Genomic DNA, 27166 nt, shown 5'->3' with positions numbered 1-27166 from the left:
TAATTGATAAAATCTCCTGTATTATTACTCTAACTTCCTCCCAAAACTCCCTTATTTTTGGACATGACCATATACAGTGCAACAAAGTGCCCTTATCTTCTCCACATCTATTACAGAGGTCAGGGATCTGTATATTAAATTTGTTAAGTTTTTCTGGTGTAATATACACTCTCATTAGCCAATTAAATTGCAGCATTGCCATTACATATTTTAATTTGCCTGCGCATTCACACGTTCTGCCATTTTCTCCCACACTAACGCTCTTTCCTAAAACCAAAAACTCACAGTTTCTAAACTTGGTTTGTCAACTCCAAGTTAGTTTTTCGACTTTGTAAATTTGTTGAATCTCCTTTGTGAAAACAGGCTTCTGATGTCTGACTAAGCTCAGACAGTGAGAACAGCATATATGTTCCCTATTGTTACTTGCAAAGTACAAACATATACTGTACATGTCTGCTATACACAAAGGACATAGTACAAAACCCATAGAAGACAGTATTTCATTGACTCCTTCAGTTACAAGGGGAAATAAATACATGTTATAAAAAATGCTAAGAACTGAGTCAGACTATACTGAATCACATGGCATTAACTGGCATCAAACTAAATCATCCCTGAACAGTATCAAACCCCATGCATTTAAAATGAATTATCTTAAATGGCTTCATCCTTTGCGTAATACACCTTTTACTTATATTGGCCCGGTTTCCCAGATCAGTTAAGTAGTTCTTAACAGCGAAAGACTTCTTTCAAACCATCTTAAGGAGCCTGTGAAAGAAGTATTTCGCTGTTAAGAACTACTTAACTGATCTGGGAAACCGGGCCATTAACTTTATGCCAAAATTCATGGGGCATCATTTCAGGTGGGCAGAAAGACTGTAGACATGTATTTCTGTGGCCCTGCAGTAAACTGGCAACCTGTCCAGGGTGTATCCCTGCCTCTCGCCTGTAATGAGCTGGGATAAGCTCCAGCAGACCCCCTTGACCCTGCAAAGGGTAAACAGGTATAGAAATGGATAGATGGATGGATGGATGGATGTATTTCTGTGTTCAAATAATACCATGTTTCTGCTTGCTAAAGCCTTTAAATTTTTTTGAAAATTAATGAATCGTTAAGATGAAATAAATACAATATCAGATGAACAGCACACAACATATTACAGTGTCAACGTTTGTGTAAGAAAAAAACAATTCTTAAAGGGAGAGACAGGGTCCGAAAATCCAAATATGCCCTTGGTGCTTCCATAAGAAATAAAAGAGAAGGTCTCAGGAAGCTGCTGCTTTTCAGATGAGCTTCATTAATTGATCACTGGCAAGAGTCGTTCACCTCTATCAAAACTTAAGTTGCTTCCTGGCCTGAAAAACTGAAGTGTGTATTAATGCAGTGCCAAGGAGGAATGTTTTTTCAGACCAGCAATGATGTTAAAAAATCTATTGTTGCAGCCCGTAAATCTAGAAAGGCTCGTAAAGCCATTTTCCAAATCCCTTTTAGTCCATCATTCAATGAGAAAGATTAGGAAACAAGTAGGAAACATTTAAGATAGTTCCCAGTCATCTGATGAATGAATGTCTAGAAGTTTACTCCAAGGTCAGACTGTGCAGTGGCCGAAGTTTGCAAAGCTCCATTTAAACAAACCATAAAACTTCTGCAGCAATGTCCTATGGATGCCAGGGACCATGCCCCCATGTACCAATGCAGCATGTTTGACAAAAACATAATAAAAAAACTCATACCCACCAAGCATAGCTTTGAAGGGGTAATATAAAGCATTAAGCCATGTGACCCATTTGTTTCTGAAGAGCAGTCCTGAAGACTCTCTGAAAAAAGAGATAGATAGGAAGAGCCGACATCGAAGGATCAAAAAGCGACGTCGCTATGAACGACCCTGCTGAGTGCGACGCGGCAGGGATGAGAATCAGCACCTCCAAGACCGAGGCCATGGTTCTCCACCGGGAAAGGGGGGCGTGCCTTCTCCGGGTGGGTGGAGAAGTCCTGCCTCAGGTGGAGGAGTTCAAGTATCTCGGGGTCTTGTTCACGAGTGAGGGAATGATGGAGCGTGAGATTGACAGACGGATCGGTGCAGCGTCCGCAGTTATGCGGTCGGTGTACCGGACCGTCGTGGTGAAGAAGGAGCTGAGTCGAAAGGCGAAGCTCTTTATTTACCGGTCAATCTACGCACCTACCCTCACCTATGGTCATGAACTTTGGGTAGTGACCGAAAGGACAAGATTGCGGATACAAGCGGCCGAGATGAGTTTCCTCAGCCAGGGTGGCTGGACGCTCCCTTAGAGATAGGGTGAGGAGTTCGGTCACCAGGGAGGAGCTCGGAGTCGAGCCGCTACTCCTTCACATTGAGAGGAGTGAGCTGAGGTGGCTTGGGCATCTGTACCGGATGCCTCCTGGACGCCTCCCTAGGGAGGTGTTCCAGGCATGTCCCACCGGGAGGAGACCCCGGGGAAGACCCAGGACACGCTGGAGAGACTATGTCTCTCGGCTGGCCTGGGAACGCCTCGGACTCCCCTCGGAGGAGCTGGAGGAAGTGTCTGGGGTGAGGGAAGTCTGGGCATCCCTGCTGAGGCTGCTGCCCCCGCGACCCGGGAACGGATAAGCGGCGGACGATGGATGGATGGATGGATGGATGGATGGATGGGCATAGCCATGTTGCTAGGGAAGTAGACGGGAACATGGCCACCTTACAGTATGTCAGTCAACATTAGTTTTGGCTACAAGCTCTTTCAATGGATCTCCACCGAAATATCTCCAGAGCTGCTGGCAGATGTTTACAGCAGAATATATCGTTTAACATGTTGATGCAACATCGAAATAAAAAAAAACTGTTGCGTTTAGCTGACGATGGGTTAGTATAAATAGCTGGTTGCTTTGCTATATGTGGTACCATAACGATTATGGATGAGGTTATAGTGGTTAGCCATTGGCTGAGTTAACTGTTACTATAATACTATTAAAAACAAATGTGCAGTAATGCTTTATATTAATTCTCCTGGCATGGTGTGGAAAAAAAAAAATCACCAACTCATAGTTGTCATGGGTGTCAAATCAAACGATTGAAACCAGAATTCTTTCTTGAACCAGGCTGCAAATATAAATATTTGTTCTCTAAAGTCAGACATTTTAACATTAAAGACAGTGGAGATTGACTCACTTTTGCAGCCAGTATCTAATGGCCAGTCGAAGAACTGCAACAAATATTAGTTCTGCATGAGCCTCGACCCTGAAGTTAAATGGTTGGTGCTTTATCAGGAGCAGAGCATCTTTCTGTCATTAAGATTAGTATTCTAGAGACAAATGTTAGGCTATGTGACACCTTAAGCATGATCAGATTTGTGTCATGCAGGAGGACAATGGTTGTACCTGCCCATTTGGATACTATGCCATACTATTATCAGAATATCGCCACATTTTTTTCAATGTTCTTACACACTTTTTCTTCTCTTTTTTACGTGGTCACATACCGGTACATATAACACACATCATGGAGTTAAAAGAGAGAGTGTTTATTTTTTTGGTCTTAATTTTTGCAAGTGACTATATATTACATTTTGGGAAGTTAGCCATGACTCAAATGAAGTAAAACCTGATTCTTTTAATTCCAGCACCTGCTTCATCATTAGTAAACAGTTTAAAACAATATACAGTACATAAACATCTACAAATGTACCTTTTGACTTGGAACTTATTGGTTCTCGGAATCAACTAGTCAGGAACCTGTTTATGTCACCATTTTTGTCACCATTTCTGAGTTATGTCATGGCTTCGTGGTTATATTACTGTTTTATTTTGAAATCCCATGTCCTGTGTTTTGTCTTGACTTCCCTTGTTCCCATCTGCCCTGATCATTTGCACCACTCTCGCCAAGCCCTCTTGTCTAGTCTCTCCCTTGCTCCCTGCTGATCCGTACGGTTCTCCCCACCATGTGTCATGTCATGTTTTTGTTTTTTTGTCACGCTTAGGCTGTTGTCTTTTGGAATCCTGCTCAGAAGCGCTTCTGCTTTTTGAATAAACCAAGTTTTTTGTTACTCCGGGTGCCTCTGTCTCCTGCATCTGGGTCCTACTATTCTGAACCTTGACAGTTTAGCTCTGGTCATTGAGACCTATACCAAGTTACATTTTAAATTGGAAAATATAGACCCCTAACATGTACATTTTATAGTTGATGCATAAGATGAGGGAGTTAAAATATCTCAGTGAAAGCGCGTCATTGCACATTTTTTTGTTTTTCTCCGGCATTCTGAAAAAAAAGTCAAAACCAAGGCACATAATTACCATGTATGGCATGATAGTCAGGTTGACAACCCTTCATTATCAGTCATGGGTGAAACAGTTATTTCAGTTTTGTTGATGGGAAACCAAAGTGAGACAGGACTTGGCTGAATTGGCTCTTTACAAACTCCAGAACACAAAAAGAAGAATTAAGTTATTTTAGCTATCAACTAATCCAACAGGAATTGAATGCGGCAATGAAAGTTTTCACTGACAGCTGGATCGTAAAATTGATGGAATTTTAATTGCACATTGGTTAACATGACAAAACTATTGTAGAGCCAACTGTCTCTCGCTGTGCCCTTGTTAACCCTCTACACTACATTTTTCATTGGAGTGACAGTCAAGACTTCCTCGGCACCTCCGACTGATTCACAACACTTCATTAAACGCTGGCAACAAAACCATCTGTCCCCTCTCAATCTCCCACAGCAGTAATGTGAGGATAACTCACTCTCCCATTCAGTACCACTTGTCCTAATGGTATGCCTGTCTGTGCAAACATCAATCGAGTTAGAGGTATGTTAGCCTGGCTGATGACCGAGTCATCAGAAAGGATGTGCAGGTGTTGTGGCAATTTTCAAAACTGGAACAAGAGGACGTGTGAGGTTGGACAAAAGGATTTGGGAGGAAGAAACATTTCAATCAATGTGGATGTGTCTTCAAGTGCAGACGAAGTGAGGATGGGTAGCGCTGGCGGCTGGGGTGCAATGGTTTATTTAGAGAATACTATTTATATCCCTGAAATATCAAAGCCGACGGTGACCCAGACACATAAGTAAATTATTTATATCACCTCAAAATCTGAAAGAAGATGCTATTCAAAACATGATCAGGATTTGTTCTTTGATGTGGCCTTTTGTAATATCTATTCATGAGCAGGATAAACAGTCATGGTTAGGAGTCTGTACTATCTTTACTGTATGAACGTTTGTGAAAGCAATTTTTGGAAATTATTTGCTTTTCTTGAGCTGTGCCAAGGAGTATTTAGGAGTTTTACACAATTATATCATGTGGAGTCAAATCTATAGCCCCAAATATTCTGTTTTCACCTCCACTTCCATACAGAGGATCTGTTATAGGCTTGTGATTATTTATGATATTGTACAGCGGATGAGGGGAAAAAAGAGTAGAGAGTTTAATGATCATCTGTAAGACGTTTGAAGGCACTTTACATTAATTAGCTTTGTCGTTCTAAAGAAATCTCCCGCTTTCCTTACATCCTTATAAATAATCTTCTCTGCTTCCTCCAGTGTGCCTTTTCCCCCCACTGATACCACCCACAGAAAAGGGGCTGATAGATTGGAGGTACAGTTGGGCTGTGCTGCTATTTCTAGAGCCAGATGAAACTGCGGTATTGCAGGCGGGTACAGCTCATTTGCTCTGGGACCCTCTGGGAGTTGCATCTGCATGTGCTGCCATGCCTGCCGCCTTGCTGAGCTCATTACCATATTCATAATGCTTGCAAATATCGATTATAAATACCGCACCTGTGTCACTTTTCACCACATGCATGTACTATGTGTCACATCTAGACATTGGATCTGAGTGCATCATATGCCCCAAAAAGCCATGATTGAGATGTACAGTACAATACCAGTGGTTAACCTTTAGCCTTATGTCTAATTATTATGGTTAGACTTTTGGTTGCACATCAGTCTGATTCTAACCTAGGAGTTGATAACAGGAATGAAGTCATGCTTTGTTAAAGGCAAATAGAAATAATGCAATAATTATCCTATAATTAAAACCTTATGTTTGATTATAAATATAGTTTACACCACATACTGAACGCTGAAATAGATTAAAAACATATGTCAAGCTGAGCAGACATAAGTCTTTTCTTCTCCACCATGGATTGCTAAAAACACATCTTTTTGTAAAGTTTTACCAGTGGAAATCTTCTCCAGGCATACATAATGTCACTTGACAACTATTTTGCATGTTGGATCAAGTAAGAAGAAAAATACCTGCAAAAGAGGAGGGAACGCCAAGGCTAACGCTAACGACGCAAGCACTAGCTATGGAAATGATGAAGACACCATGGACCAAGCAAATTACAACCTCGTGGATGAGGAAGAGTCTAATGAACATTTCAGAATCAGAATTTCTCAGCTTTATTGGCCAGGTTCGAACATTGTCCAACAAGGAATTTGACTCCGGTAATTTCGCTCTTTGGTAGTAAAATTAACAATAAAACAATTTCGGTATTTCTATGATACAGAATAAACATTTAAGGTGCAGCAGTTTGAGGTAGAGAAAGAAAAGAAGAGAAAAGAAAAGGGACAGTTCTGAATAAAATAAAAATAACCTATTTACAATTTTACAAGACAATTATACAAAAAATGCAAAAAGATTATACAAATTATACAAAGAAATACAAAGTGAGAGGTGCAGCAGAGTGAGGCAGATATGGTTATCAAGGAAGGTGCTAGATGATTTTTATTGCACGTGATTGGTTTCTCTGAGACTCTATTAGTTGTGGGAGTTCATCAGAGCAACCACTTGGGGGAAGAAACTGTCCCTGTGTCTCGAAGTTCTGGCGCACAGAGCTCTGTAGCGCCGTCCAGAGGGGAGGAGTTTGAACAGGCGGTGTCCCGGGTGTGAGGGGTCAGCAGAGATTCGACCTGCCCGTTTCCTGGTCCTGGACCGGTACAGGTCGTCAATAGATGGGAGGTTAGTCCCAACTATCCTCTCTGCAGACCTGATTGTCCGCTGCAGTCTGTGCCTGTCTAGTTTGGTGGCTGATCCAAACCAGACAGTGATGGAAGAGCAGAGAACAGACTGGATTATGGCAGTGTAGAAGGTGATCAACAGCTGCTGTGGCAGCTTAAACTTCCTGAGTTGACGCAGGAAGTACAACCTTTGCTGAGCCTTCTTCCGGACGGAGTTGATGTGGTTGGACCACTTCAGGTCCCGGGAGATGGTGGATCCCAGGAACCTGAAGGAGTCTGTGGTGGAGACAGTGCTGTTGAGGATGGTGAGGGGGGGGAGTGGCGGTGGGTTTTTTCTGAAATCCACCATCATCTCCACAGTCTTGAGCGGGTTCAGCTCCAAGTGGTTCCGACTTTAGAGGACTCGGTGGTGGAGCGGGTGTCCACTACCATAGAAGATTGTGGACAGTAAGTTGGTTATCACAATTAAACCTGTCACAAAGCTTTCGGAGAAATTCAACAGTTGAATTGAGAGATTGGGGATTGTAGGGCAGCAGGTGTCCGACCGCGAGGATCTCATGGCCACTAACGTACCACGTACAAGTGCTGAAAGTCTAGGTAAACAAAATACAGCACCATTTGGACAGTTTCCAAACCAGAGTTGACAGTAGAACGGGAAATTATCGGGCTGAAAGAAGGAGTGGAGGGCAAAAAACCTGTTGATTTCTTTTTGAGAGCTGGATTTCAGATATTTTGGGCCCTGGCAAAGAAAAATGAATAATTTGTTGGTAAAGGTTTCCATCAAATCATTTGAAGAATCTAAGAATCAACGTATCAACGTAGTATAAGGTGAACATAATAATAATAATAGTTCAAGAAAGAACCCAGAACCTTTTTCTTATAGCCCAATTAATCTTCAAAATACTGTCCTACTAGCTACTACTAGATTAGAGGTGGTTTTGACTCCAATTGTAGATGCGGATAGCACAGGTTTTATTAAAGGCAGAAACTCATACAAAAACACGACGACTTTTTAATACGATTTACTACCTGAACTTTAATCAGACTCCTGGGGCTATTGTCTTTATTGATGCTGAAAAACGGTTTGATAGAACTAAATGGGAATATATGTTTGAGGTCTTGAAAAGATTCGGTTTTGGACCAAATTACTTGGCTTGGATCAAACTTCTGTATAGAGCTCCTAATGCTTCAGTTTTAACAAATGTCTCCTGTCAGCTCCCTTTAAATTAACCAGAAGCACAGCGCAGGGAAGCCCATTATCCCCTCTCTCTTTTTCTCTGGCCATTGAGCCTTTAGCAATGACCATTAGGCAAAATCCACATATTCAGGGAGTAACTGTTGGTATAAAACAACATCAAATTCTATTATATGCAGACGATTTGACATTTGAGATTAACGGAGCATGCTAAATCATTGCCAGTTGTGATTGAGTGCATCAGTGAGTTTGGTATAATATCTGGATACAACATAAACTAGGTGAAAGCAGACTCACTGAACTGAACCTATGTATGTAAAATCTTTTCGTAGGGAAAGGATCAGGATTTATATACTTGGGACTTAAAATTATACCAATAATTATATGTAGAAAATATTGAATCATGGATACTTAAAGAACTTAAAGAAAACCTAACCAGATGGAAAAATCTTCCAATGTCAATTCTAAATGTTTCTAAACATTGCAGGATACCCATCTGCTGCAACTTGCAGGAGATTTGGAAATGTGTCAAACTGCTAGTCCTTGATCAAACTAGTATGTGATTTCAGCGCCGCCATGCTACCCGAACTGCTGCACATTTCCGGGTCACGTAAACCTGACCAATTAAATATTAAAATCAAATTCAGTCGTGTGGCCCGTTTTTTAAATGCAGTGCTGATCACCACCAGAGCTGGTTTTCAATCTTTTATTATGGGCATGCCAAGTAGTGGCATGACCATATTGCAATCGTCCAGAATGGCCCAAAGGGCAATGTTGCTAGCATTTTGCTAACAAGCTAAAGTCGCAAAAGTCCCACTGCGCACCAGCGGGTGTACAGCATGACCCCGCTCGGATGTGGAAAAAAAAAATCCCGAAAAAATAAAACACGGCCGGAAAAACATGAAAATGAAGGCGATATAATAGTATCTAGAAAAGGTTTCCCTTTTCTTATTATTATTCTGCACTTTTTTCCGTCCGTTAATACGGCCCGAACTGCAACGTGCAACCATGCATGGCATACATCGTTGGATGCGTCTCCATCGTGCCTCGATAGGCATTACTTTTTCTCCGTAAAAGGGGTTACCGTGGCAACGCTAGTTGCCAAAAAGCAAAAAAAAAAGGCGAAAATTTGGACGCTTATTGCTCGGCTGAACTTTATCGTAGAGACATCGTTCAAAGTTTCAAACACTCTGCCCGATTGGCACTAACGGACCGTACAACCTCATTCTTCCAATTATTACAGTTTTTGCGACATTGACGTTTCATTTTTTTTTTCTCCGTTTGACTTTGGACGCTTGTTGCTAGGCAACAGGTTATCGTAGGGACTTGATTCAAATGTTTCAAAACTCGCCTCGCTGTGGACTACAACATATTAAAATTTCATGAAGCTGTGATTTACATATATTTTAAGTCAAAATGTCTGCCTAATGGCCCAATGCCCAAAGATTTATCAACAATCTTTAACGGTTTACTAACAACCCTAAACTACTTCTTGGCCATTATTAATCACCCTAAACCACACAACCCCGAAGCAGAGGGTGTGGTGTATTAACAACCCTAAACCACACCCCTGCGGGGAGCACAGGAATGAATGCAATACAACCATAAACACCTCTAACTGACATAGAACCACCCCGAACACAACCACTACAGCCCCAAACCAAAGCTGCGAGAGGGGACAAATTGGCAGTAGGGCATGCCCATATCAAAATTTCTTGAAATTTTCTAGTTAGTATTATTATTTTGTTAGATTTTAATTTAAATCCATGTAATTACATAAACGACTGATAAGTAAAAAAAAATTGCTTTCAACATTTCTTATTTTGTCTCTCTACTGGTTTTCAATTAAGCACAGTTATGCTTGAACTATGAGCAAATCCCAACAACCTGTTTTTTGATTTGACACAGCATTTTGGAAAGCTGTGCTCTCTGGTGCCATACATTTTTGTTTCTCATTGATAATAACAACTGAAATTAAAACAATGTAATGAATTATGTTTTCCAAATATGCATCACTTATGCCATGGTATTATTAATGGTATTATGTCGGTCTCTGTTGTCAAGGATGCATCAACTGTGTTGACTGTTTTATGTCCAAAGCTTGTTGCATCACTCTTTCATACATGCTGGACAATTCATCTGAAAGTCGTCTTCTAAAATGCAGTTAGCTGTAAATTTCAATTCTCCTTGTCCTCTATCAACATCCACTCCCTTCACAACATGCCTGTCTTGATCAGCCTGGCCAATCTGTATCACACCATAGACTTTACAGCTTATCTTTATTTATTTCTGCAGTGACAGGCTTTTTCCATTGCTTCCTGCCACTTGGGATAGGTAGCTTTGTACACAAGGGGCCCCGCTAAGTGACTGGGCTGTTCAAGTAACAACCCCTTATAATAATGTGGCACCAAAATTGGGACTCAACAGCTGTCTCGGTCTCAGCCCACCTCGCTGAAAGGCTCCATGTTCCGCCTACGCAACATGACATTTTGGCTTATTAAAGTTTCATAGGCTCTCACGAGGAAGCCCAAATAGTGACAACATGAGGACACATGACCCCTGAGGAGTGGGATGATGAAAGTAACATGAAAACCAGATTGTGACTCAGTGTTTATTTACATACATAACTGGCCTGTTTGGGTAAGTGCGTGTGTATGTTTTTACCTGGCCATGCACTTCATTTGTGCACTTGATTAATCAGATGTTTATTATTAATGTTGTTTATGCAGCCTATTTCAATTTTAGTTTTAGCTATCATTTTAGTTTTTATTAGTTTTAGTTACGTTCATACTCCTTTTGTTATGGATTTCTTTCTTGAACCCAAGCGCACGACACCAAACAGGGTTAATTTAGCCAAAAATCACAGCGTGGTTTAATTGAAACACAAAAAACTCCCGCAGGGTACAAAAACCTTCCTCACAGGGAACTTGAAAATCACAAGGAAAAGGCAACCATCAAACGACTAACCAAACAAAGCTAACAAGGGGAACTAGACCCATGGATGTATTATATTAACTGGATACCGGACCGGCAAATGGCCGCCTTTCATTTCAAAGTTGCTTGCCTGGCGCATACGCTGAAAAAGTTCCTGACTTCCGGGTTTACTTCCGCGTTATCGGGCCCATAGAGCATGCGGTTGAGTCACCTCCCATGATGCTCTGGGGCCTCCCATCATGCCCCGGGGCAATGAGCACGGCACGGACACAGCCGTGACGTCACGCCCAGAAAGAGACTTTTCTTTGACTTTTCTGGCCGTTATAAAACATTTTTGACGGATATAAAGTCCATGACTTAAAAATATAGAATACAAAGATTAGCAATTAACGGTGATTACAGCTGGAGTTGTCCTGTGAACAGTTTTAGAGGCTTCTCTTTTACTATTGCGGTCTATGGGAAAAAAGCTTTTTGGGCCCCATGGGATTTTTTGTTGCAGTACCGCGGCTGGACACTGGGAAAAATCGGCGTGCCTGCTGAGTGCGAGACCGTCGGCCTGACTAGCCCCGAACAACTCGCAACCTCGCTCTTTAACCTCTTCTTTGATGAGCTGACGAGCTGCAGGTGTGCATTCAGAGCACAAAACCCAACACCTAAAACAGGGCGAGTGGAAGGAGGCCGGAGGAGGGCCCAGGCAAACACAAAGTTGGGGCTCCGGGGTTTTAGACACCAGGTCAGTCAGACCGGCGAGACAGTTCAGGGGCCGTCCAGAACGGCGAGACAGTTCAGCGGGCCAATTGGAGAGACAGTTCAAGGGGCCGACCTCGGAGCTGAACTTGGGACCGGGCACACGGCCAGACAGGTCAGAGGGTGGCTTCGGGGCAGACAGGATCCGTGGCGCCGGCTGAGGTGCGTCCAGGACCACCTCGGGAACAGGGACTGACGCGTCCGGGACCACCTCAGGAATAGGACGAAGTGCGTCCAGGACAAGCACCGGAACAGGAACAGGGGCTGATGTGTCCGGGACCACCGCCGGAACAGGAACTAGGCGAGGTTGGGGTGGCCACCACCAGGATTCCCGGGATTACGGGTCGCGGACCGCAGGACTAACCGGATAAGAATTCTCCGGAAGCAGACCCAAGACCCACGCAGGCTGGCTTGCAGTGGCGCCACCAGGGGGTGGCCTGGGGTGGCCACGGCCCAACCCTACAAATTTGCTGGCCACCCCACTTGCCTCAATAAAAAAAACAAAAAAAAAACAACACTTGCCGGTCACATAGATTCTATCATCAGTTATGCGTTTCATCCCAAATCATTTAGGACAAATGCATATCAGTATGTGTTTCTTTAAGTATTTCTGAGCCTGTATATTACAACAGTATAATAAAATCCTGTAATGATGGCTTTTAGTTTTGGTGTCCACCCCAAGAATTTAAGTGGCCCCATCTGGCCACCCCTATGAAAGTTTTTGGCGTCCCTGCTGGCTTGGCAGCCGACTGGCGAGAGCTGCCGTCAACATACGCAGCTTCTCCATCATCTCCGCCTGCTGAGCTCCACAAGCCCCCTGCCGCTGGATCAGGCCAGCCACTGAAGCCTGCAAAGGCTGGACTTGGACCTGCATGGCCGCGCGGCTGCCTCCAGCTGGTGAGCATGGCTGTTGGCTATCTTCATCTGCCTCTCCAGGGCAGCTGGCAATGAGCCACGCTCAGTGTCAGCTGGGTTCATCATGGCTAGTTCGTTATGGATTTCTTTCTTGAACCCAAGCGCACAACACCAAACAAGGTTAATTTAGCCAAAAATCACGGCGTGGTTTAATTGAAACACAAAAAACTCCCACAGGGAACAAAAACCTTCCTCACAGGGGACTTGAAAATCACAAGGAAAAGGCAACCAGCAAACAACTAATCAAACAAAGCTAACACAGCTTACAAAGCGAACTAACCCCAAACAACATCTTCTTTTTCTCCCAGCCCCGGAGAAGACACCCGCGTGGCCAGCCATCGGCCCTTTCTCTATTTAACTTTATTTAATTGACGCGAACCTAAATCTCTGCGTTAATGGCATGAGCCTCTAACCCCTGCAGCTGCATCTTCTGGATCTGATTCCCCGCGGGCCGCGACTGGGATTGAGGACGTGACGCAGCAGCATTGACCAAACGAGAGGGAACAACTTAAAAAATGTATATTAAGGATCTTTGTTATAACATTTCATCTCGTTTCATTTTGGTCAACGAAAATGGAGACATTTTAGCATAGTTTTTATTTTGTAATCTACATTTTAGTCTCATTTTTGTTCGTCTACGATATTGCATTATATATTTAATTATTGTTATCGTCACATGACCATTATTTTTGTTGCGTCTCATCTCGTTTTCCTCAGGTGATAAAGTAAAATAAAAATAAAATAAAGAGATTTAGTCATAATTTTTGTTGACGAAAGCAACTTGCGCTAAGTTTGTATAGGGCTTTGTATTTAAATGCAGCCTGCGACAAGGATGGTGGCTGATGGGGCTCTGTTCTCTAGATCATGAGATCATTTATTATGCTCATTCATAATAAATATCATAGTCATGTGACTTTTGAAGCACATGGATGTGAAGCTCTTTGTCAAAGTCTCTTTGATAACCGTTTTCACAAAATTGACCAGGCATGAAACGCAGTTAAAGCTAATGAATTAAATCATAAATAAATCATTTTTGGTCTTTGTTCAATATTCTTGTTTTATAAAATGTCTTCCACTGGAGGTTACGTGGTTTCCATACATCACTAAGCATCGAGTATCTGTGGGCCATTAGAGGAGTTGATGAGGCTTGGAGAGGCCAGTTGTGTCCAGGCAGCCCGGGAAGAGCAAAATAGCATTTAGTGGTTTAGGGCTTCTATACGCGTTGCACCATCCGTGCAGGTGTTTCATCTGTTTTGAGTTTGAATGGCTGTGTCAGACTGGGAGTGATGAATGACAGGACTGGTGGCAGATGATAGAAGCAGTCAGTCCTGCCCTCAAGGACAATGCATAACCAGAGACTCTTATTTTAACACTTTGACAAAGTTTGCGGTGCTTTTGCATAATCAAAATGAACAGTTTTAGGAGAATGTCATGCTCTCAGCCTGTCACAGCACTGTCACTATACAACTGCCCCTTTTCTGATTAAAAGGGTTTCTGTCTCCACTGGGACGCAACGTTTTCAGGTGCTTTTTTTTCATTTTACTTTTGTGTGTGATCACCCATACTAGTTTATAAGCAGAACTGCAGACTGCAGTGTGGATTGATTACAAATGATAGCGAGAGGCACAGGAGGGTTCGTATGGGAGGGTACAGCAGTATACACCTGGATAAGGCTGATAGGAGATGAACATGGAAACGTAGGACCTTAAGCTCCTACAGAGTACTAGCAATCCAAACAGCATTTGGAAAAGTCACTGAATTGGACTTTTCAGCTGTATAGTATCAAGTGGTAAAGCTAGTTACCTGGTGAGGAGTGGACATTCGAGTCAAACTATATATACAGTATGAAACAGAGGTTTGATGAATGATACTACTCAGGTGTGTGGATGGAGAGGAGAATATGGAGTATTAAGCCTTGGCATGAATACATACAAAAAATGTGGAAGATGAACAGGTGACTGACATGCAACCTCCAGAGGCCAAGAGGTGGAACAAAAGAATAAAAACCTAAAAGGTTTCAGTAATTTAAAAATATCACCTTTAATTTTCATGGTTATTTGAGCAAAGAAAATAATGCAAATATACAGTGGGGCAAAACATTATTTAGTCAGCCACCAATTGTCCAAGTTCTCCCACTTAAAAAGATGAGAGAGGCCTGTAATTTTCATCATAGGTACACTTCAACTATGAGAGACAGAATGGGGGGAAAGAATCCAGGAAATCACATTTTTACTGAATAAATTGGTAAATTCCTCGGTAAAATAAGTATTTGGTCACCTGCAAACAAGCAAGATTTCTGGCTTTCACAGACCTGTAACTTCTTCTTTAAGAGGCTCCTCTGTCCTCCACTCGTTACCTGTATTAATGGCACCTGTTTTAACTGTTATCAGTATAAAAGACACCTGTCCACAACCTCAAACAGTCACACTCCAAACTCCACTAAGGCCAAGACCAAAGAGCTGTCAAAGGACGTGAGAAACAAAATTGTAGACCTTCACCAGGCTGGGAAGACTGAATCTGCAATAGGTAAGCAGCTTGGTGTGAAGAAATCAACTGTGGGAGCAATTATTAGAAAATGTAAGTCATACAAGACACTGATAATCTCCATTGATCTGGGGCTCCATGTACGATCAAAGCCTGTGGGTTAAAAATGATCACAAGAACGGTGAATAAAAATCCCAGAACCACACGGGGGACCTAGTGAATGACCGGCAGAGAGCTGGGACCAAAGTAACAAAGGAACCATCAGTAACACACTACGTCACCAGGGACTCAAATCCTGCTGTGCCAGACGTGTCTCCCTGCTTAAGCCAGTACATGTCCAGGCCCGCCTGAAGTTTTGCTAGAGAACATTTGGATGATGCATGAGAGGTTTGGGAAGATGTTATATGGTCAGATGAAACAAAAATAAAACTTTTTGGTAGAAACACAAATTGTCGTGTTTGGAGGAGAAAGAAAGCTGAGTTGCATCCAAAGAACACCTTACCTACTGTGAAGCATGGGGGTGGAAACATCATGCTTTGGGGATGTTTTTCTGCAAAGGGACCAGGACGACTGATCCGTGTAAGGGAAAGAATGAATGTGGCCATGTATCGTGAGATTTGGAGTGAAAACCTCCTTCCATCAGCAAGGGCATTGGAGATGAAACAGAGCTGGGTCTTTCAGCATGACAATGATCCCAAACACACCGCCCGCAACGAAGGAGTGGCTTCGTAAGAAACATTTCAAGGTCCTGGAGTGGCCTAGCCAGTCTCCAGATCTCAACCCCATAGAAAATCTTTGGAGGGAGTTGAAAGTCCGTGTTGCCCAGCGACAGCCCCAAACCATCACTGCTCTAGAGGAGATCTGCATGGAGGAACGTGCCAAAATACCAGCAACAGTGTGTGGAAACTTTGTGAAGACTTACAGAAAAACTTTGACCTCTTTCATTGCCAACAAAGGGTATACAAATACAATACAAATCTCAATACAAAGTATTCAGATGAACTTTTGTAATTGACCAAATACTTATTTTTCACTATAATTTGCAAATACATTTTTTTAAATCAGGCAATGTGATTTTCTGGATTATTTTTTTTCATTTTGTCTCTCATAGTTGAGATATACCTGTGATGAAAATTACAAGCCTCTTATCTTTTTAAGTGGGAGAACTTGCACAACTGGTGTCTGACTAAATACTTTTTTGCCCCACTGTATATTTTAATTTTACGTAGTTTTCCATCAGAATGTTTTATCCATTAATACGCCAGTACCAACTGTGATTGAGCCTTAAGTGCTGGCTGCAGTCTTGAGTTGTTGCTGAACTCATGTTGGTGGTCAAATCACCGCATTGTGTCTGTTCATCTCTGACCATTTCAAACCATCCTACACTCATTCACACACAGCACACAATGCAACACACACACACACACACACACACACACACACACACACACACACACACACACACACACACACACACACACACACACACACACACATATATATATATATCAATCTATTGTTAATAACACACACACAGCATCCATCATGGTCTGCATGCTGTCTGTCCTTCTGTACTTCACCGTCTGTGATTTCAGTCCTCTGACAGAATCTGTCAGGTCCCAAAAAAGTTTTTTAGATCAGACTGTCAAGAGGGCTGGTGTAGGGTACTTCCATATGCACAAGAAAACTTATATCTGCAGCAAGAACAGATTGCATATATATTAAAAAAAAAAAAAAAAAACCTGGTTCCCTTTGCCAACTGTTGCACTAAATAAATCTTTTGTCCTGCACTTTGGGATGTATATTATTTGTACATATGTCCACTTTATGATCTTTAAAAATAAAAAATAATAATAATAATAATAATAATTCTTCATGTTAGAATTGATTCATATCATAGTTTTGTGTTATCTCAATCCCACTATTTCTTGCTTTCTCTGTCTCCCAGGTGTGATTCTAACACCAAAGATGCGTCAAGTGGAGTTCAGCCTCGGTAAGTCCATTAACTCTAATTTCTTTTTTTCTCTCTTTCCTTTGCAATTGAGGCACTAGAAATACATTTCTTGGAATCTTCACAAAAATGTCTGACAAAAAGTAGATGGGCTTATCAACAAGGTTATACACTCTTAGTTGTGTCAAATCCCTTATACTGACACCGAAACACGTTAGATGGTATGGGGTAATTATGGTTGAAACAAACCAACAAGGGCACAGGTTGACAGATACACAGATGCAGAAGTCAGTCAGAAATAATGACACATCTGCACACATTCTTAGTCTTGTCGCACCTCCAACACCAGTGCTCCAAATTCAGTTAGAAAGAACAATAGCAACACAGCATAGAGAAAACTTCAGAGAGAATGGCGAAAGGATATCTTTCAACTCCTTGATGTGATGGCTTCATTCTCTTTTTTATGCACCTGTGATGTGAGGATTGTATTTTTAATGAATTAATGATGGCTCAGATAGCAGCAGAGGTTGCTGTATTGGATCCTTTTTTCAGTCTATTGACTTCCCTCTGCACCATTCTCAGCAGATGAAATAATGATTGAATGACTATTTTATCTATGTCAATCTTTTTCTTAATCCTTGTGTATGGAAAAACACAACAATTAGAGCACATATACTCCCAAGTATTGCTTGATTGGCCTGTATAATTCCATTAATTTATATACGTGTGCCTTCTCACAGTGTGTGCATTCACTGGATGCAGTCTACCACGGAGCTTTGAGGTTAATCACTAATCTGTACTTTACGTTTGCTCGGGTCAGATGGTCTTCTTTGTCTCCCCGTAGACTTAGACACTGGCATATACTTATTTTCAAAGCTATTTTTTGGTATTCTCCCATCCTATCTACGGACTTAGTTTTCTTAGGAAAAAGCTCTGGAAGTTATATTCTTCACTCCCAAGGCTAATTTCCTTTAGCTGTACCTGAAGTCTGAACTGAGATGGGAGAAAAAAGCATTTGAATATGCTGCTCCCAGCACTTGGACTCAGTTCCAAACTGACTCGAACCTCAGGGATCTGGTCTTATTACATGTTTTTAAACAAAATTTAAATATTCTACATGCATCCACCATCAGGCATGATTACAATGACATTTGAAACCTGAAAGAGGTCTGAAATGAAGGGTAGTTTTAAACCTTTATATAGGCAGTTTTTGATGGTGTTGATTTTGTGATGTATATGTATGTGTTTATGTTTATATCGTTGTTATTTTACATGTTTGTAACTGCTGTCTGTCTTGGTCAGGGCTCTCTTTAAAAAAAAAAGGGGGGGGTTAAATAAAGATATTTTTTCTCCCTGGCCAAATAAAAGTAAATAAAATACATTAAAATACCTATATAACCATGAGTGTATTTGAACCAAGACTACATGTCCAGCTTCCTAATTTTCACTGATGCTTATACTGTAGTTTTACTGTTGTTGTCAATATACAAACACAGACGTTGTGTTGTCAGAATGTCAGACTTTACCACTCAACCAGTTGCATCTTGTATGCAGATACAGTCACACCAGTAGTTAGGAGGAAAAAACCCTCAAAACCTTGATCATTTTTGTTTTCTAAATGGTGACTCTGGTATACTCTGAGGTATTCTGGGAGTTGTGGATTTGCGCTTGGATCTAAATCTTTTGTCATGTTGCAAAATATAAGTGAGACTTGATTAAGTGTCCAAGTGTGGAACATTTTTCTAACCAATACTGCTTCTGTCAAAATCATAATGGCAAATTTATAAGAGAATTTATCACACATTTTTCTTGTAACTTTTACAGGCTCATATAAAAAATAATCTATCACAATCTCTAGATGAAGGGGAAATGCTTGATTTGTCCAAAAAAAAGTGTTAAAATTTAAAATAGGAGTAATAAAAGCATCATCGACCCCGAGCCTCTTGTTTGCTTTTTGCTAGCTCCTCAGATATTCTTGGTATCAACATACCAGCAAGGGACTGGGAAGAACAAATGTGACCATGCAGTAGTTTTAATTTACAAGGGGAAACAGCACGGGGCAAAAGAAGGTGATAAAAGGCAAAGAAAGGAACAATCCAAGAGAAACGTATAAAAAACCTTTATATAACTTACCTGTTTTGGCTTTTGAAATGGAAATCAAAGAAAAAATAAATACTTCTCCACCAGGAATAAATGTAAACCTACCACAGCTTGATTGCATAGATCTGACCACCCGTCCAAACTCTGGAATACTTTGTGCGTGCACCTTTTGCCTTTATTATAAGTCTTTTTTAACTTCATCCACCTCCAACTGGGAATTTTACCCACTGTTCTTTGCAAATGAAAAAAAGAGCAAAAAAGCGTGTTCATATTGCGAGTGGAGCTCCTGTGTACGGAACTCTTTAAATCTTTCCACAGGTTTTTGAGAAGACTGAGGTCTGAGCTATGAATTGGCTACTCCAGGACTCATTTCCCTTTTCTGAAGCCAAGTTTTTGCTGATTTTGATGTGGGCTTTGGGATATTGTCATGTTGTTATTTGAAATTCCCTTTCATTTTTAGCTATTGAACAGAAGATGGAAGGTTTTGCTCTAAAATACCTTGGTTTTAAGAGTTATTCATTTTCCCTTCTATCTTGACAAGTGACCATGGCCCAGCTCAAGAGAAGCAGCTCTGCAGCATAATTCTACCCCAACCATGCTTCACTGTCAGTATGGTGTTTTCTTTAGCCTTTGTCTTGTCATAATTCAGATGGGACTGCGTATTAGGTTCTCTCCTCATCTTCTCATCAACTTCTGCGTTTTGAGGGTTAGTCTTTGCAGTGTGTCTGTGCTGTCACATTTTCTCTGACAGTGTTCCATGTCACATTCAGTGCCTTCAATGTGTCATATCTGTCTCCTATTTAGTACCTTTCAGCAGTTAAGTTTTAATTTCTTTTATAACTCTTAGCAGAATCCAACCTCAAAACATTCAATAAATATAGCAGCAACAGGTGACATTTATCTGGCTTTATATTTGAAAAACCCGTTTTTTCTTTTCTATCATTTGTGTGTGAAGTCACATCCTGATGTTACCTTAACATTAAAACATTACAATGGATTCTCTTCCAAATGAAAAAAAATGACTTTTCACTTTTGTGAATCTTAAAAATAGGAATCCCAAATTTCACACAAATAGATTTTTTTGACATGTCTCAAATACATACACAGTGATACAAGTCTGCTTTGTTCTTCATAGATTAAAAAAAAGAGAATGTACATGAGTTTGTCTATGAAAGCAGAGGTTTGAAGAGACCTGTAAAGCCTTTTTTAATCTGCAATGAAACTCTGGCTCATATTGGTAAATGAGGTGCAGCTGTTCCATAATCCATTCAGGTGAAAGATTAGCACGATAGACTTTAATTGTTTTCACTTCTGTTTTTAAGTGTAGGAGTGACACTTTATCGTCCCAGTCAAGTCACAGCCAATAAACATTTAATGATGTAACTGTAAAAAAAAAAAAAAAAAAGGTTTTAAGTGGAATCATTCTTTCTTATGATGGCATTGATTGAAGAAGCAGTCCCCAGATTTTTCACATGAAGATGAGCTTAGGTGACGTGAGAACAACTTCTAAATGCAAGACAGCAAAACTGGATGAATAAATAACCCGGATCATGTCATAATGACTATGTTGTTTTGGTATGTAAATTTAATTAAAAACTGTATTCAGTTTTTATATACAATGCAAGTCTCTTCTTTTTTTGGCGGCACTACAATCACGTTATACACCCCTCTGTCATTTCGCACTAGCTACTTAATGAAACCTGAAAGGATTCCAAGTGTAATTCTGCCATGATGCACTAATCTTTTAAAGCATATTATTGTTTTCTGTTTGTGAATCATCTTGATCACAGTAGAACGAGCAAAGCAAAAGTGGAAATGGTCTTATAACCTTTTCAGAATTCCTGGGAAGCAACAATTGCCTCTCTAAGATTTTCCCTGATGTCTTCCCCCCTTTCCATTGCATTAACGGACACAAATGCTCCAGACCAGCTAACTACCAAAACAGCTTATATTGAGATGATATGAAATACGAGCTAAGTACTGTACATTTTACTGCCAACAACATCCTGACTCCTACTTACCTCCTTAAGTCCTGGAAGCAACAATGATGTATTTACATTTCCACACATTTATCCATGCTTACTTTTTGTTTAATAAACAATGACAGAATGTAATTTTGTCATGAATTATTGTTCAGCTGAGGCTGTATGTACCTAATTTTTAAGACTCTCTTTAAGATCAGGTGATTCAGTATTATCAAATTGTGATAGAAGTGGAAGAAAGTGTTTGATTTTGAAATTGTTGTAATCTGAGTACGGTGATTGTCTGACAGTCATCAGGAGTTGTCATTAGTCAATGAAAATTAACAGACAGATAAGATTTTTAAAAAGATTTATACTTCTAGTCAAATGTTTGGACGCCCTTTCCCGTGCTTTTGACTGGAAGTACGTACAAACAATAGGTAATTTGTTCAGATGCAGTTTTGCAAGCTTTACTTGTGCTATTTTAGAAGACTCTTTCTCCTTTCAACCCTTCCATACACATTCTACTTGTTTAGTCTTCTTCTAATCTGTCATGAACTTTGGCATTTTTAAGATGCTCAGTGAGTCCTGAGATGATAGTTTTGGGTCTTTCCTTGGAGTAAATTTGCTGAGATGTCCAATCTGGGCAAGACTGCCAAATGTCTTGAATACTTTCCACGTGCCTAATCTTTCTCACTGTAGAACATGAAACACCGCATTGTTTCAAAAATAATGTTATGACTTTTCCAGACTGATCTGCAGCAACATTTGCTTGTCTCCTGAATTCTTTTTTTTTTCTTTTGTTTTTTGGCTTCATTTTGGTCAAATCAAAAGTGGCACAGTGAAAAGTCTTAATGCTGTATCATTAATTTTCTTACACAAAAATAAATAACTAAAAGAGGAGGTATTCATTTTTGCACATCACTGTACTGTTAAAATAAATCTACCTCCTTTTTCCAAAGTTAACACAATTGCCTGAGCCTATTGTTAAATATCTAGTATTAAGTACAAAAAGCTTGTTTGAAATATGTCTTCAAACCTATGTCCTCAGGAGCTTGCTTAATGGGGTGGAGTCAGCCACTGCACTTAACCCCACCCCCTTCACGAAGCAGGTTATTCAATTTCTGCAATCGGAATGTAACTTTGTGGTTCCCACTGCAAAAGTAGAGGGAATGCAGCTTTCTTGGAAGTTGGATGAGATGAGAAGGCTGGATAACACACTGCCCTGCAGAGCTGAACCGCTCAGTGAATGACAAATGAGGACTAAATGAGAAACTCCTTAGATCTAGGGTGGCCCCAACAGAGTGACTGACTGGTTTGCGTTATACCTTTTTTTGACCGTGTAGTGACTTTAAAAGCCCAAACAATGGTTTAAAACCTGAAAAAGTTGCCCCCCCATAATGCATCCCCTTTAAATCCCCCTATTGTGATATTATAAACTACATATAGTTCCAATCTTTGAACATTTTCTTGTTGCCGCTGCATTGATTCATGAATATCCAAGAGGAGGCTGTTTATAAACCAAGTTCTAACACTGCACCTTTGGCATGATTTTTCAAAGAAAAAAGTAGATAAATAAATAAAAAGTGTTTGCTATTTAGAGACTGTCTCATCAGTTGGTTGTAAACAAGTTCACAGGAGAAATTTGCATTTATTTCATATTTAGGTGTCTTAAAATTCAAGTCAATCTGAAACAATCACTGCTGCGTCTTGACAAAGTCTGCTAGAGAATTATTTCATTCATATTTATGAATACTTAATTATTTATCTTGTTGTGACCCACAACTTTCACTCTACCTCTGAAGTACTACTCTCAACATATGACATATCTGTTTGGAGATGTAAGTCCCTCCCTTTGAATACTGTTTATGCAGTTCTTACACTAACAAACAGAGAGCTTGGTCCCACCGAACTGTCCATTTCCTATATTGATAGTGCGCTTATGTTTCTAATGAATTCTTGTCAAGAAGACCTAAATAGCTGTTTGCCTTAAATAACCTAAGGGAGTAATGCTTGTAAGAGCAGACAGTTTATTTCCTCACACCGGAAAACTTTCACAAGCTTATGTGGCTCAAGGATTTGCATAGAAAAATAAGTAAACAAAATAATGGATGAAATACAAAATTGAAAAATTCTCTAAGTCCATTCAGCACTAAGCCTTTATTTCGACATCCTTTCTCAATCCTGAGGATGTTTTTTTGGCAAATTATAACCACCAATTAACTTGAAAACCATGTTTTTGGATTGCGAGAGGAAGTTGGAATGTGCAGAGAAAACCCACACAAGCGCAGGGAGAACATGCAAACTCCACACAGAAAGGCCCCTCCGAGGATTCAAACCAGGAACCTTTTAGCTATGAGGCAATATTGTTAACCACCAAACCACTGTCCTAGCCTGCATTTTCTAGTCCCTGAAAGGAAAAATACATAATTATACATAATAATGTGACATCATAACATTTCTAGAAAACATTCAACTGTTCATAGATATCCCAGACGAAGAATAAGTACCAAATAAAAACAGTTGAGATGTTAAATAATTGTTTCTCTTTGTTAAAGATTTAACTTATCTTTAAGTTTTCCTTCATTAAAAGCTGTTTATCTGTCTTGAATCTGAAGCAGCATTTGCATTCTATCAAACTTGGTAGGAAAGTGCTGATTAGTTGCAGCAGGTCTGAAAGTTTTAAATAGAGGTCTTTGACTCGATTACTCCTTTAATAACAAAGCCCTAAGGAAATTGCTGTCTCAAACCTTTGTTGAACACTGTCAGCGTATTCTGCTTTCTTTAAGAATAAACCTGCAGTTTCACTTCTATTAAACACATTAAAAAAGGTTTAGTAGTGCTACAGTAGTGTTACATATGAATTTGTTTTGCTGTCACTAAAACTCAAAGTGTGCGTATAATTCGGCCTAATCCACATATCTGTAGTCTTAATTTAGTCATGCACATTCATGCACCGGTTCCAAGAAATGTGCTTTTATGTCAACCTTGAGCACACTTAATGGCGCTTTTCCACTAGTACCTATTCAGCCCGACTCGGCTCGTCACGCCTCATCCCGTCTCCACCCGTTTTGTCCCGTTTGTTTTTCCACAGCCAGGTGAGAAGTGGGCGGGTTGGGGTGAAGCTGCTGTGACGTACTCGATTACGCAACCCCTTTGTTTGTGTCGGCGCTGATGAGAAATCAGCTGGAGCCGAGAGCGGTTGAGAAAAAAACAGCCCGTCTACATCCCTTTTTTAATTCTCTCGTCAGCCACCAGGTTTATGAACATCTGCACCTCAGAGTTGGATCAGCAAACAGACGTTTGCGCTTTATAATAAAATCGCCGCGAGTCGCTCTCGCGCTGACTCCCGCTTCCTGATTCAAACGTCTGACGGTCCTGCCCCCGACCAATCAGTGGCCTGTAGTGTGATGACGTCAGATATAGTGCCGGCTCAGCCCGGTTAGAACCTCGGCAGAATGGTTACGGAAAAAGTATCTGCTTGGCGCGGCTCCACCCGCCTCAGCCCGTAGTGGAAAAGCGCAAGACGGGGGCGTGGCAGGTAGAAGCGTGCTGAGTAGATACTAGTGGAAAAGGGCCATTAAGGCTGAATTAAGGTTCTGCGTTACACCAACGCACAGCATACGCCGTTGCCGTGACGCCATCATGAACCCTTCGGACTTCTCCGTCACTCCGTTTCGCCGTGGTGCAGTACCCCCCGAGAGCGCTAGTTGATACTTGTTTAGCTTCCGTTTTTTTCCGGTCACAGTGAATCAAAGAGATAAGGACAACTATTGTACAAAAAACCAAACCCCCCCCCCCAAAAAAATAAATAATACCAAGCAAACCAATCACAGCCCTCTCGGTCTGTGTTGGGTCAGCCTCGCCGTGACGCGTAGTTACAATTTTTGGTAACTGGTTTTGGTTTTTCCTCCAGTTTCTGTCCAAGTGTTGATTTTTGACATTTTTCACCATCATATCAGTTGTTTGCTGCAATTAACCACATTAAAAGCCAAACCAAGACTTTGCTGAAGTCTTTGTTCTCATCTCACTAATAATTCTGGTTCTTGATGGCAGAGTCTACTTTGACTGCAAGTTTGATACATTTTAAGCATAATTAAAATCGGAATTCCTCTTCACTAAAGAAATTACAAATTGCAAACATGGCAAATTGCCATGTTTGACAAGTTTCAAATTGAAAACATTATATTTCAGCTTTGTGTCAAGATTATAAAAAATCATACGTGACAAGGAAAACTCCACAGCAGCTTAAGTACATTGTACAGCTTCCTTCTGTTTTACCCAAACCAGGTGTGCAGAGCATTGGCAGATGCAAATAATGCTGTCAAATTAATTGAAGAGCTCAAATAATTACCATGATGAATAAGCATCTTCTGGAGATGAGCATATATTTGTCTCATGTGGCAACTCCCAGGGCTCCCCTCTTCATTAAATGGAATTTAGATTCATTTTAGGGTCACAAAGGCCTACTGCATAAAAACTCATCTCCAGCAAATTCATCTTGAAGGACCTCAATATATTCCAATCACACAATATAAATACAGCATAGTAATTGAAGCCTCCAAGGATGAGCAAACATTATTACTCCAATTGCTCAATTGTTATGCTAATTTAGGAATCAGTCCCAGTATACTTTGGCAGTTCAGTCACTTGTCTAAAATTGCAAGTCACGTCACTGTTGAATTAATTTTCACCCAAGCTAAGGTAGGCAATTTACCAGTAAATGACAAAAAATATGCAAATATAATTTTTCCGAAGGTGCTCGAAATTAGCTCAGTCTTTTTTTTTTTTAAATCAATTATTTCAATCTCTGGCATTTTAATAAGTCATATTCCTCTTTCCTACTCCATCCATGTCACTCCCTCATTATCTGCCCTCTCACTCTCACTTCCTTCCTCAAATTTTAAATGTCTCTCTAAGGGACTCCTTTGTCCTCTTTCACCGTCACACTCTCCATTTCCTTTTCCTTTCAACCCTTCCCCCCAGTCATAACAGCGCTGACCTACAGGTTCAGTCAAAACGTCATATCCATCTAAGAGAGTGAGTCGGGTGATGTATGGTTGGGCAGCTCTTCCTGTTTCAAACACCAAGCTGGCCATGGTCACCTGTAGTAACCCTGGATTGTCAAATATGTCTTAAAAGACTTCTTGGTACAGCCAGCATTTCATCTGCACTATCCTTTTTAAGGTTGTTTGTGTTACTGGCCTTTGAGAAGAAAAAAATTCCCCCTTTTTCATGTGTAACTAAATCGGAGTTGGGCTTGCCCATATGCACTTCTATAATAGAAGTGCATATGGGCAAATGGTTTGCATGACTGGGACCTTAAAGGTGTAATTTCCCCGGACACAGATTTCTTGAGCTTCCCTCCTGCATTGGAAAATGTCAGAGCTCCTTTAATGTGAGTCCAAAAGTGCTGTTGCCAGGATCTTGTTACTGAATGCTACAAAATATTCTCCAATCCCATTTTGTAGCATTCTCTCAGAAACAACTGCTAAAGGACTCTTAGACTCCAAAGATTTCTACATTTCATGCTGGATTTCAGAATAAATCATTTGAAGTGTTAGGGGGACTAAAAACCCAATTTGGCTAACATCATGACATTTGAACATGGATTTCTATCATACAATTCAATGTGTGCGCTCTCCTGCAGCCAGGTTTTCTGTTGTCACAGCTTTAAATGCACATTTTTATGTTAATGATTTTACATGTTATGGATAACCTCAGTCTTCACTCTGCGTTTATGATAAAATTAAAAACATCAATTGGATAATCTCTGTTTACTCTTAAAATGTAATCTTATATGATCATGGTGGACACCAGTCAGTAGTTTTGAAGACCCAATTGATTATTTGTAAAAAAAACAGAAATATAACAAATAGTGCACCGTTGTTTTATGTCCCGAGTCATTTTGAGCTTTAGTTT

General features: G+C 40.6%; 1 protein-coding gene across 3 annotated transcripts in view; it reads left to right on the top strand.

Moving 5' to 3' along the window:
- Positions 1-27166, top strand: part of inpp4b (inositol polyphosphate-4-phosphatase type II B) — a 217084-nt gene that overhangs the window by 40237 nt on the left and 149681 nt on the right. For all 3 annotated transcript variants that reach the window (XM_061718069.1, XM_061718074.1, XM_061718063.1), the window contains exon 2: positions 17181-17225. In XM_061718069.1, coding sequence (XP_061574053.1) covers positions 17181-17225 — 45 coding nt within the window. The remainder of the gene's footprint in view (positions 1-17180; positions 17226-27166) is intronic.

Source organism: Cololabis saira, chromosome 1 (genome assembly GCF_033807715.1).
Source record: "Cololabis saira isolate AMF1-May2022 chromosome 1, fColSai1.1, whole genome shotgun sequence".
NCBI lineage: Eukaryota > Metazoa > Chordata > Actinopteri > Beloniformes > Belonidae > Cololabis > Cololabis saira.
The sequence above is the reverse complement of the archived record's forward strand: the minus strand, read 5'-3'. Positions and strand labels throughout refer to the sequence as shown.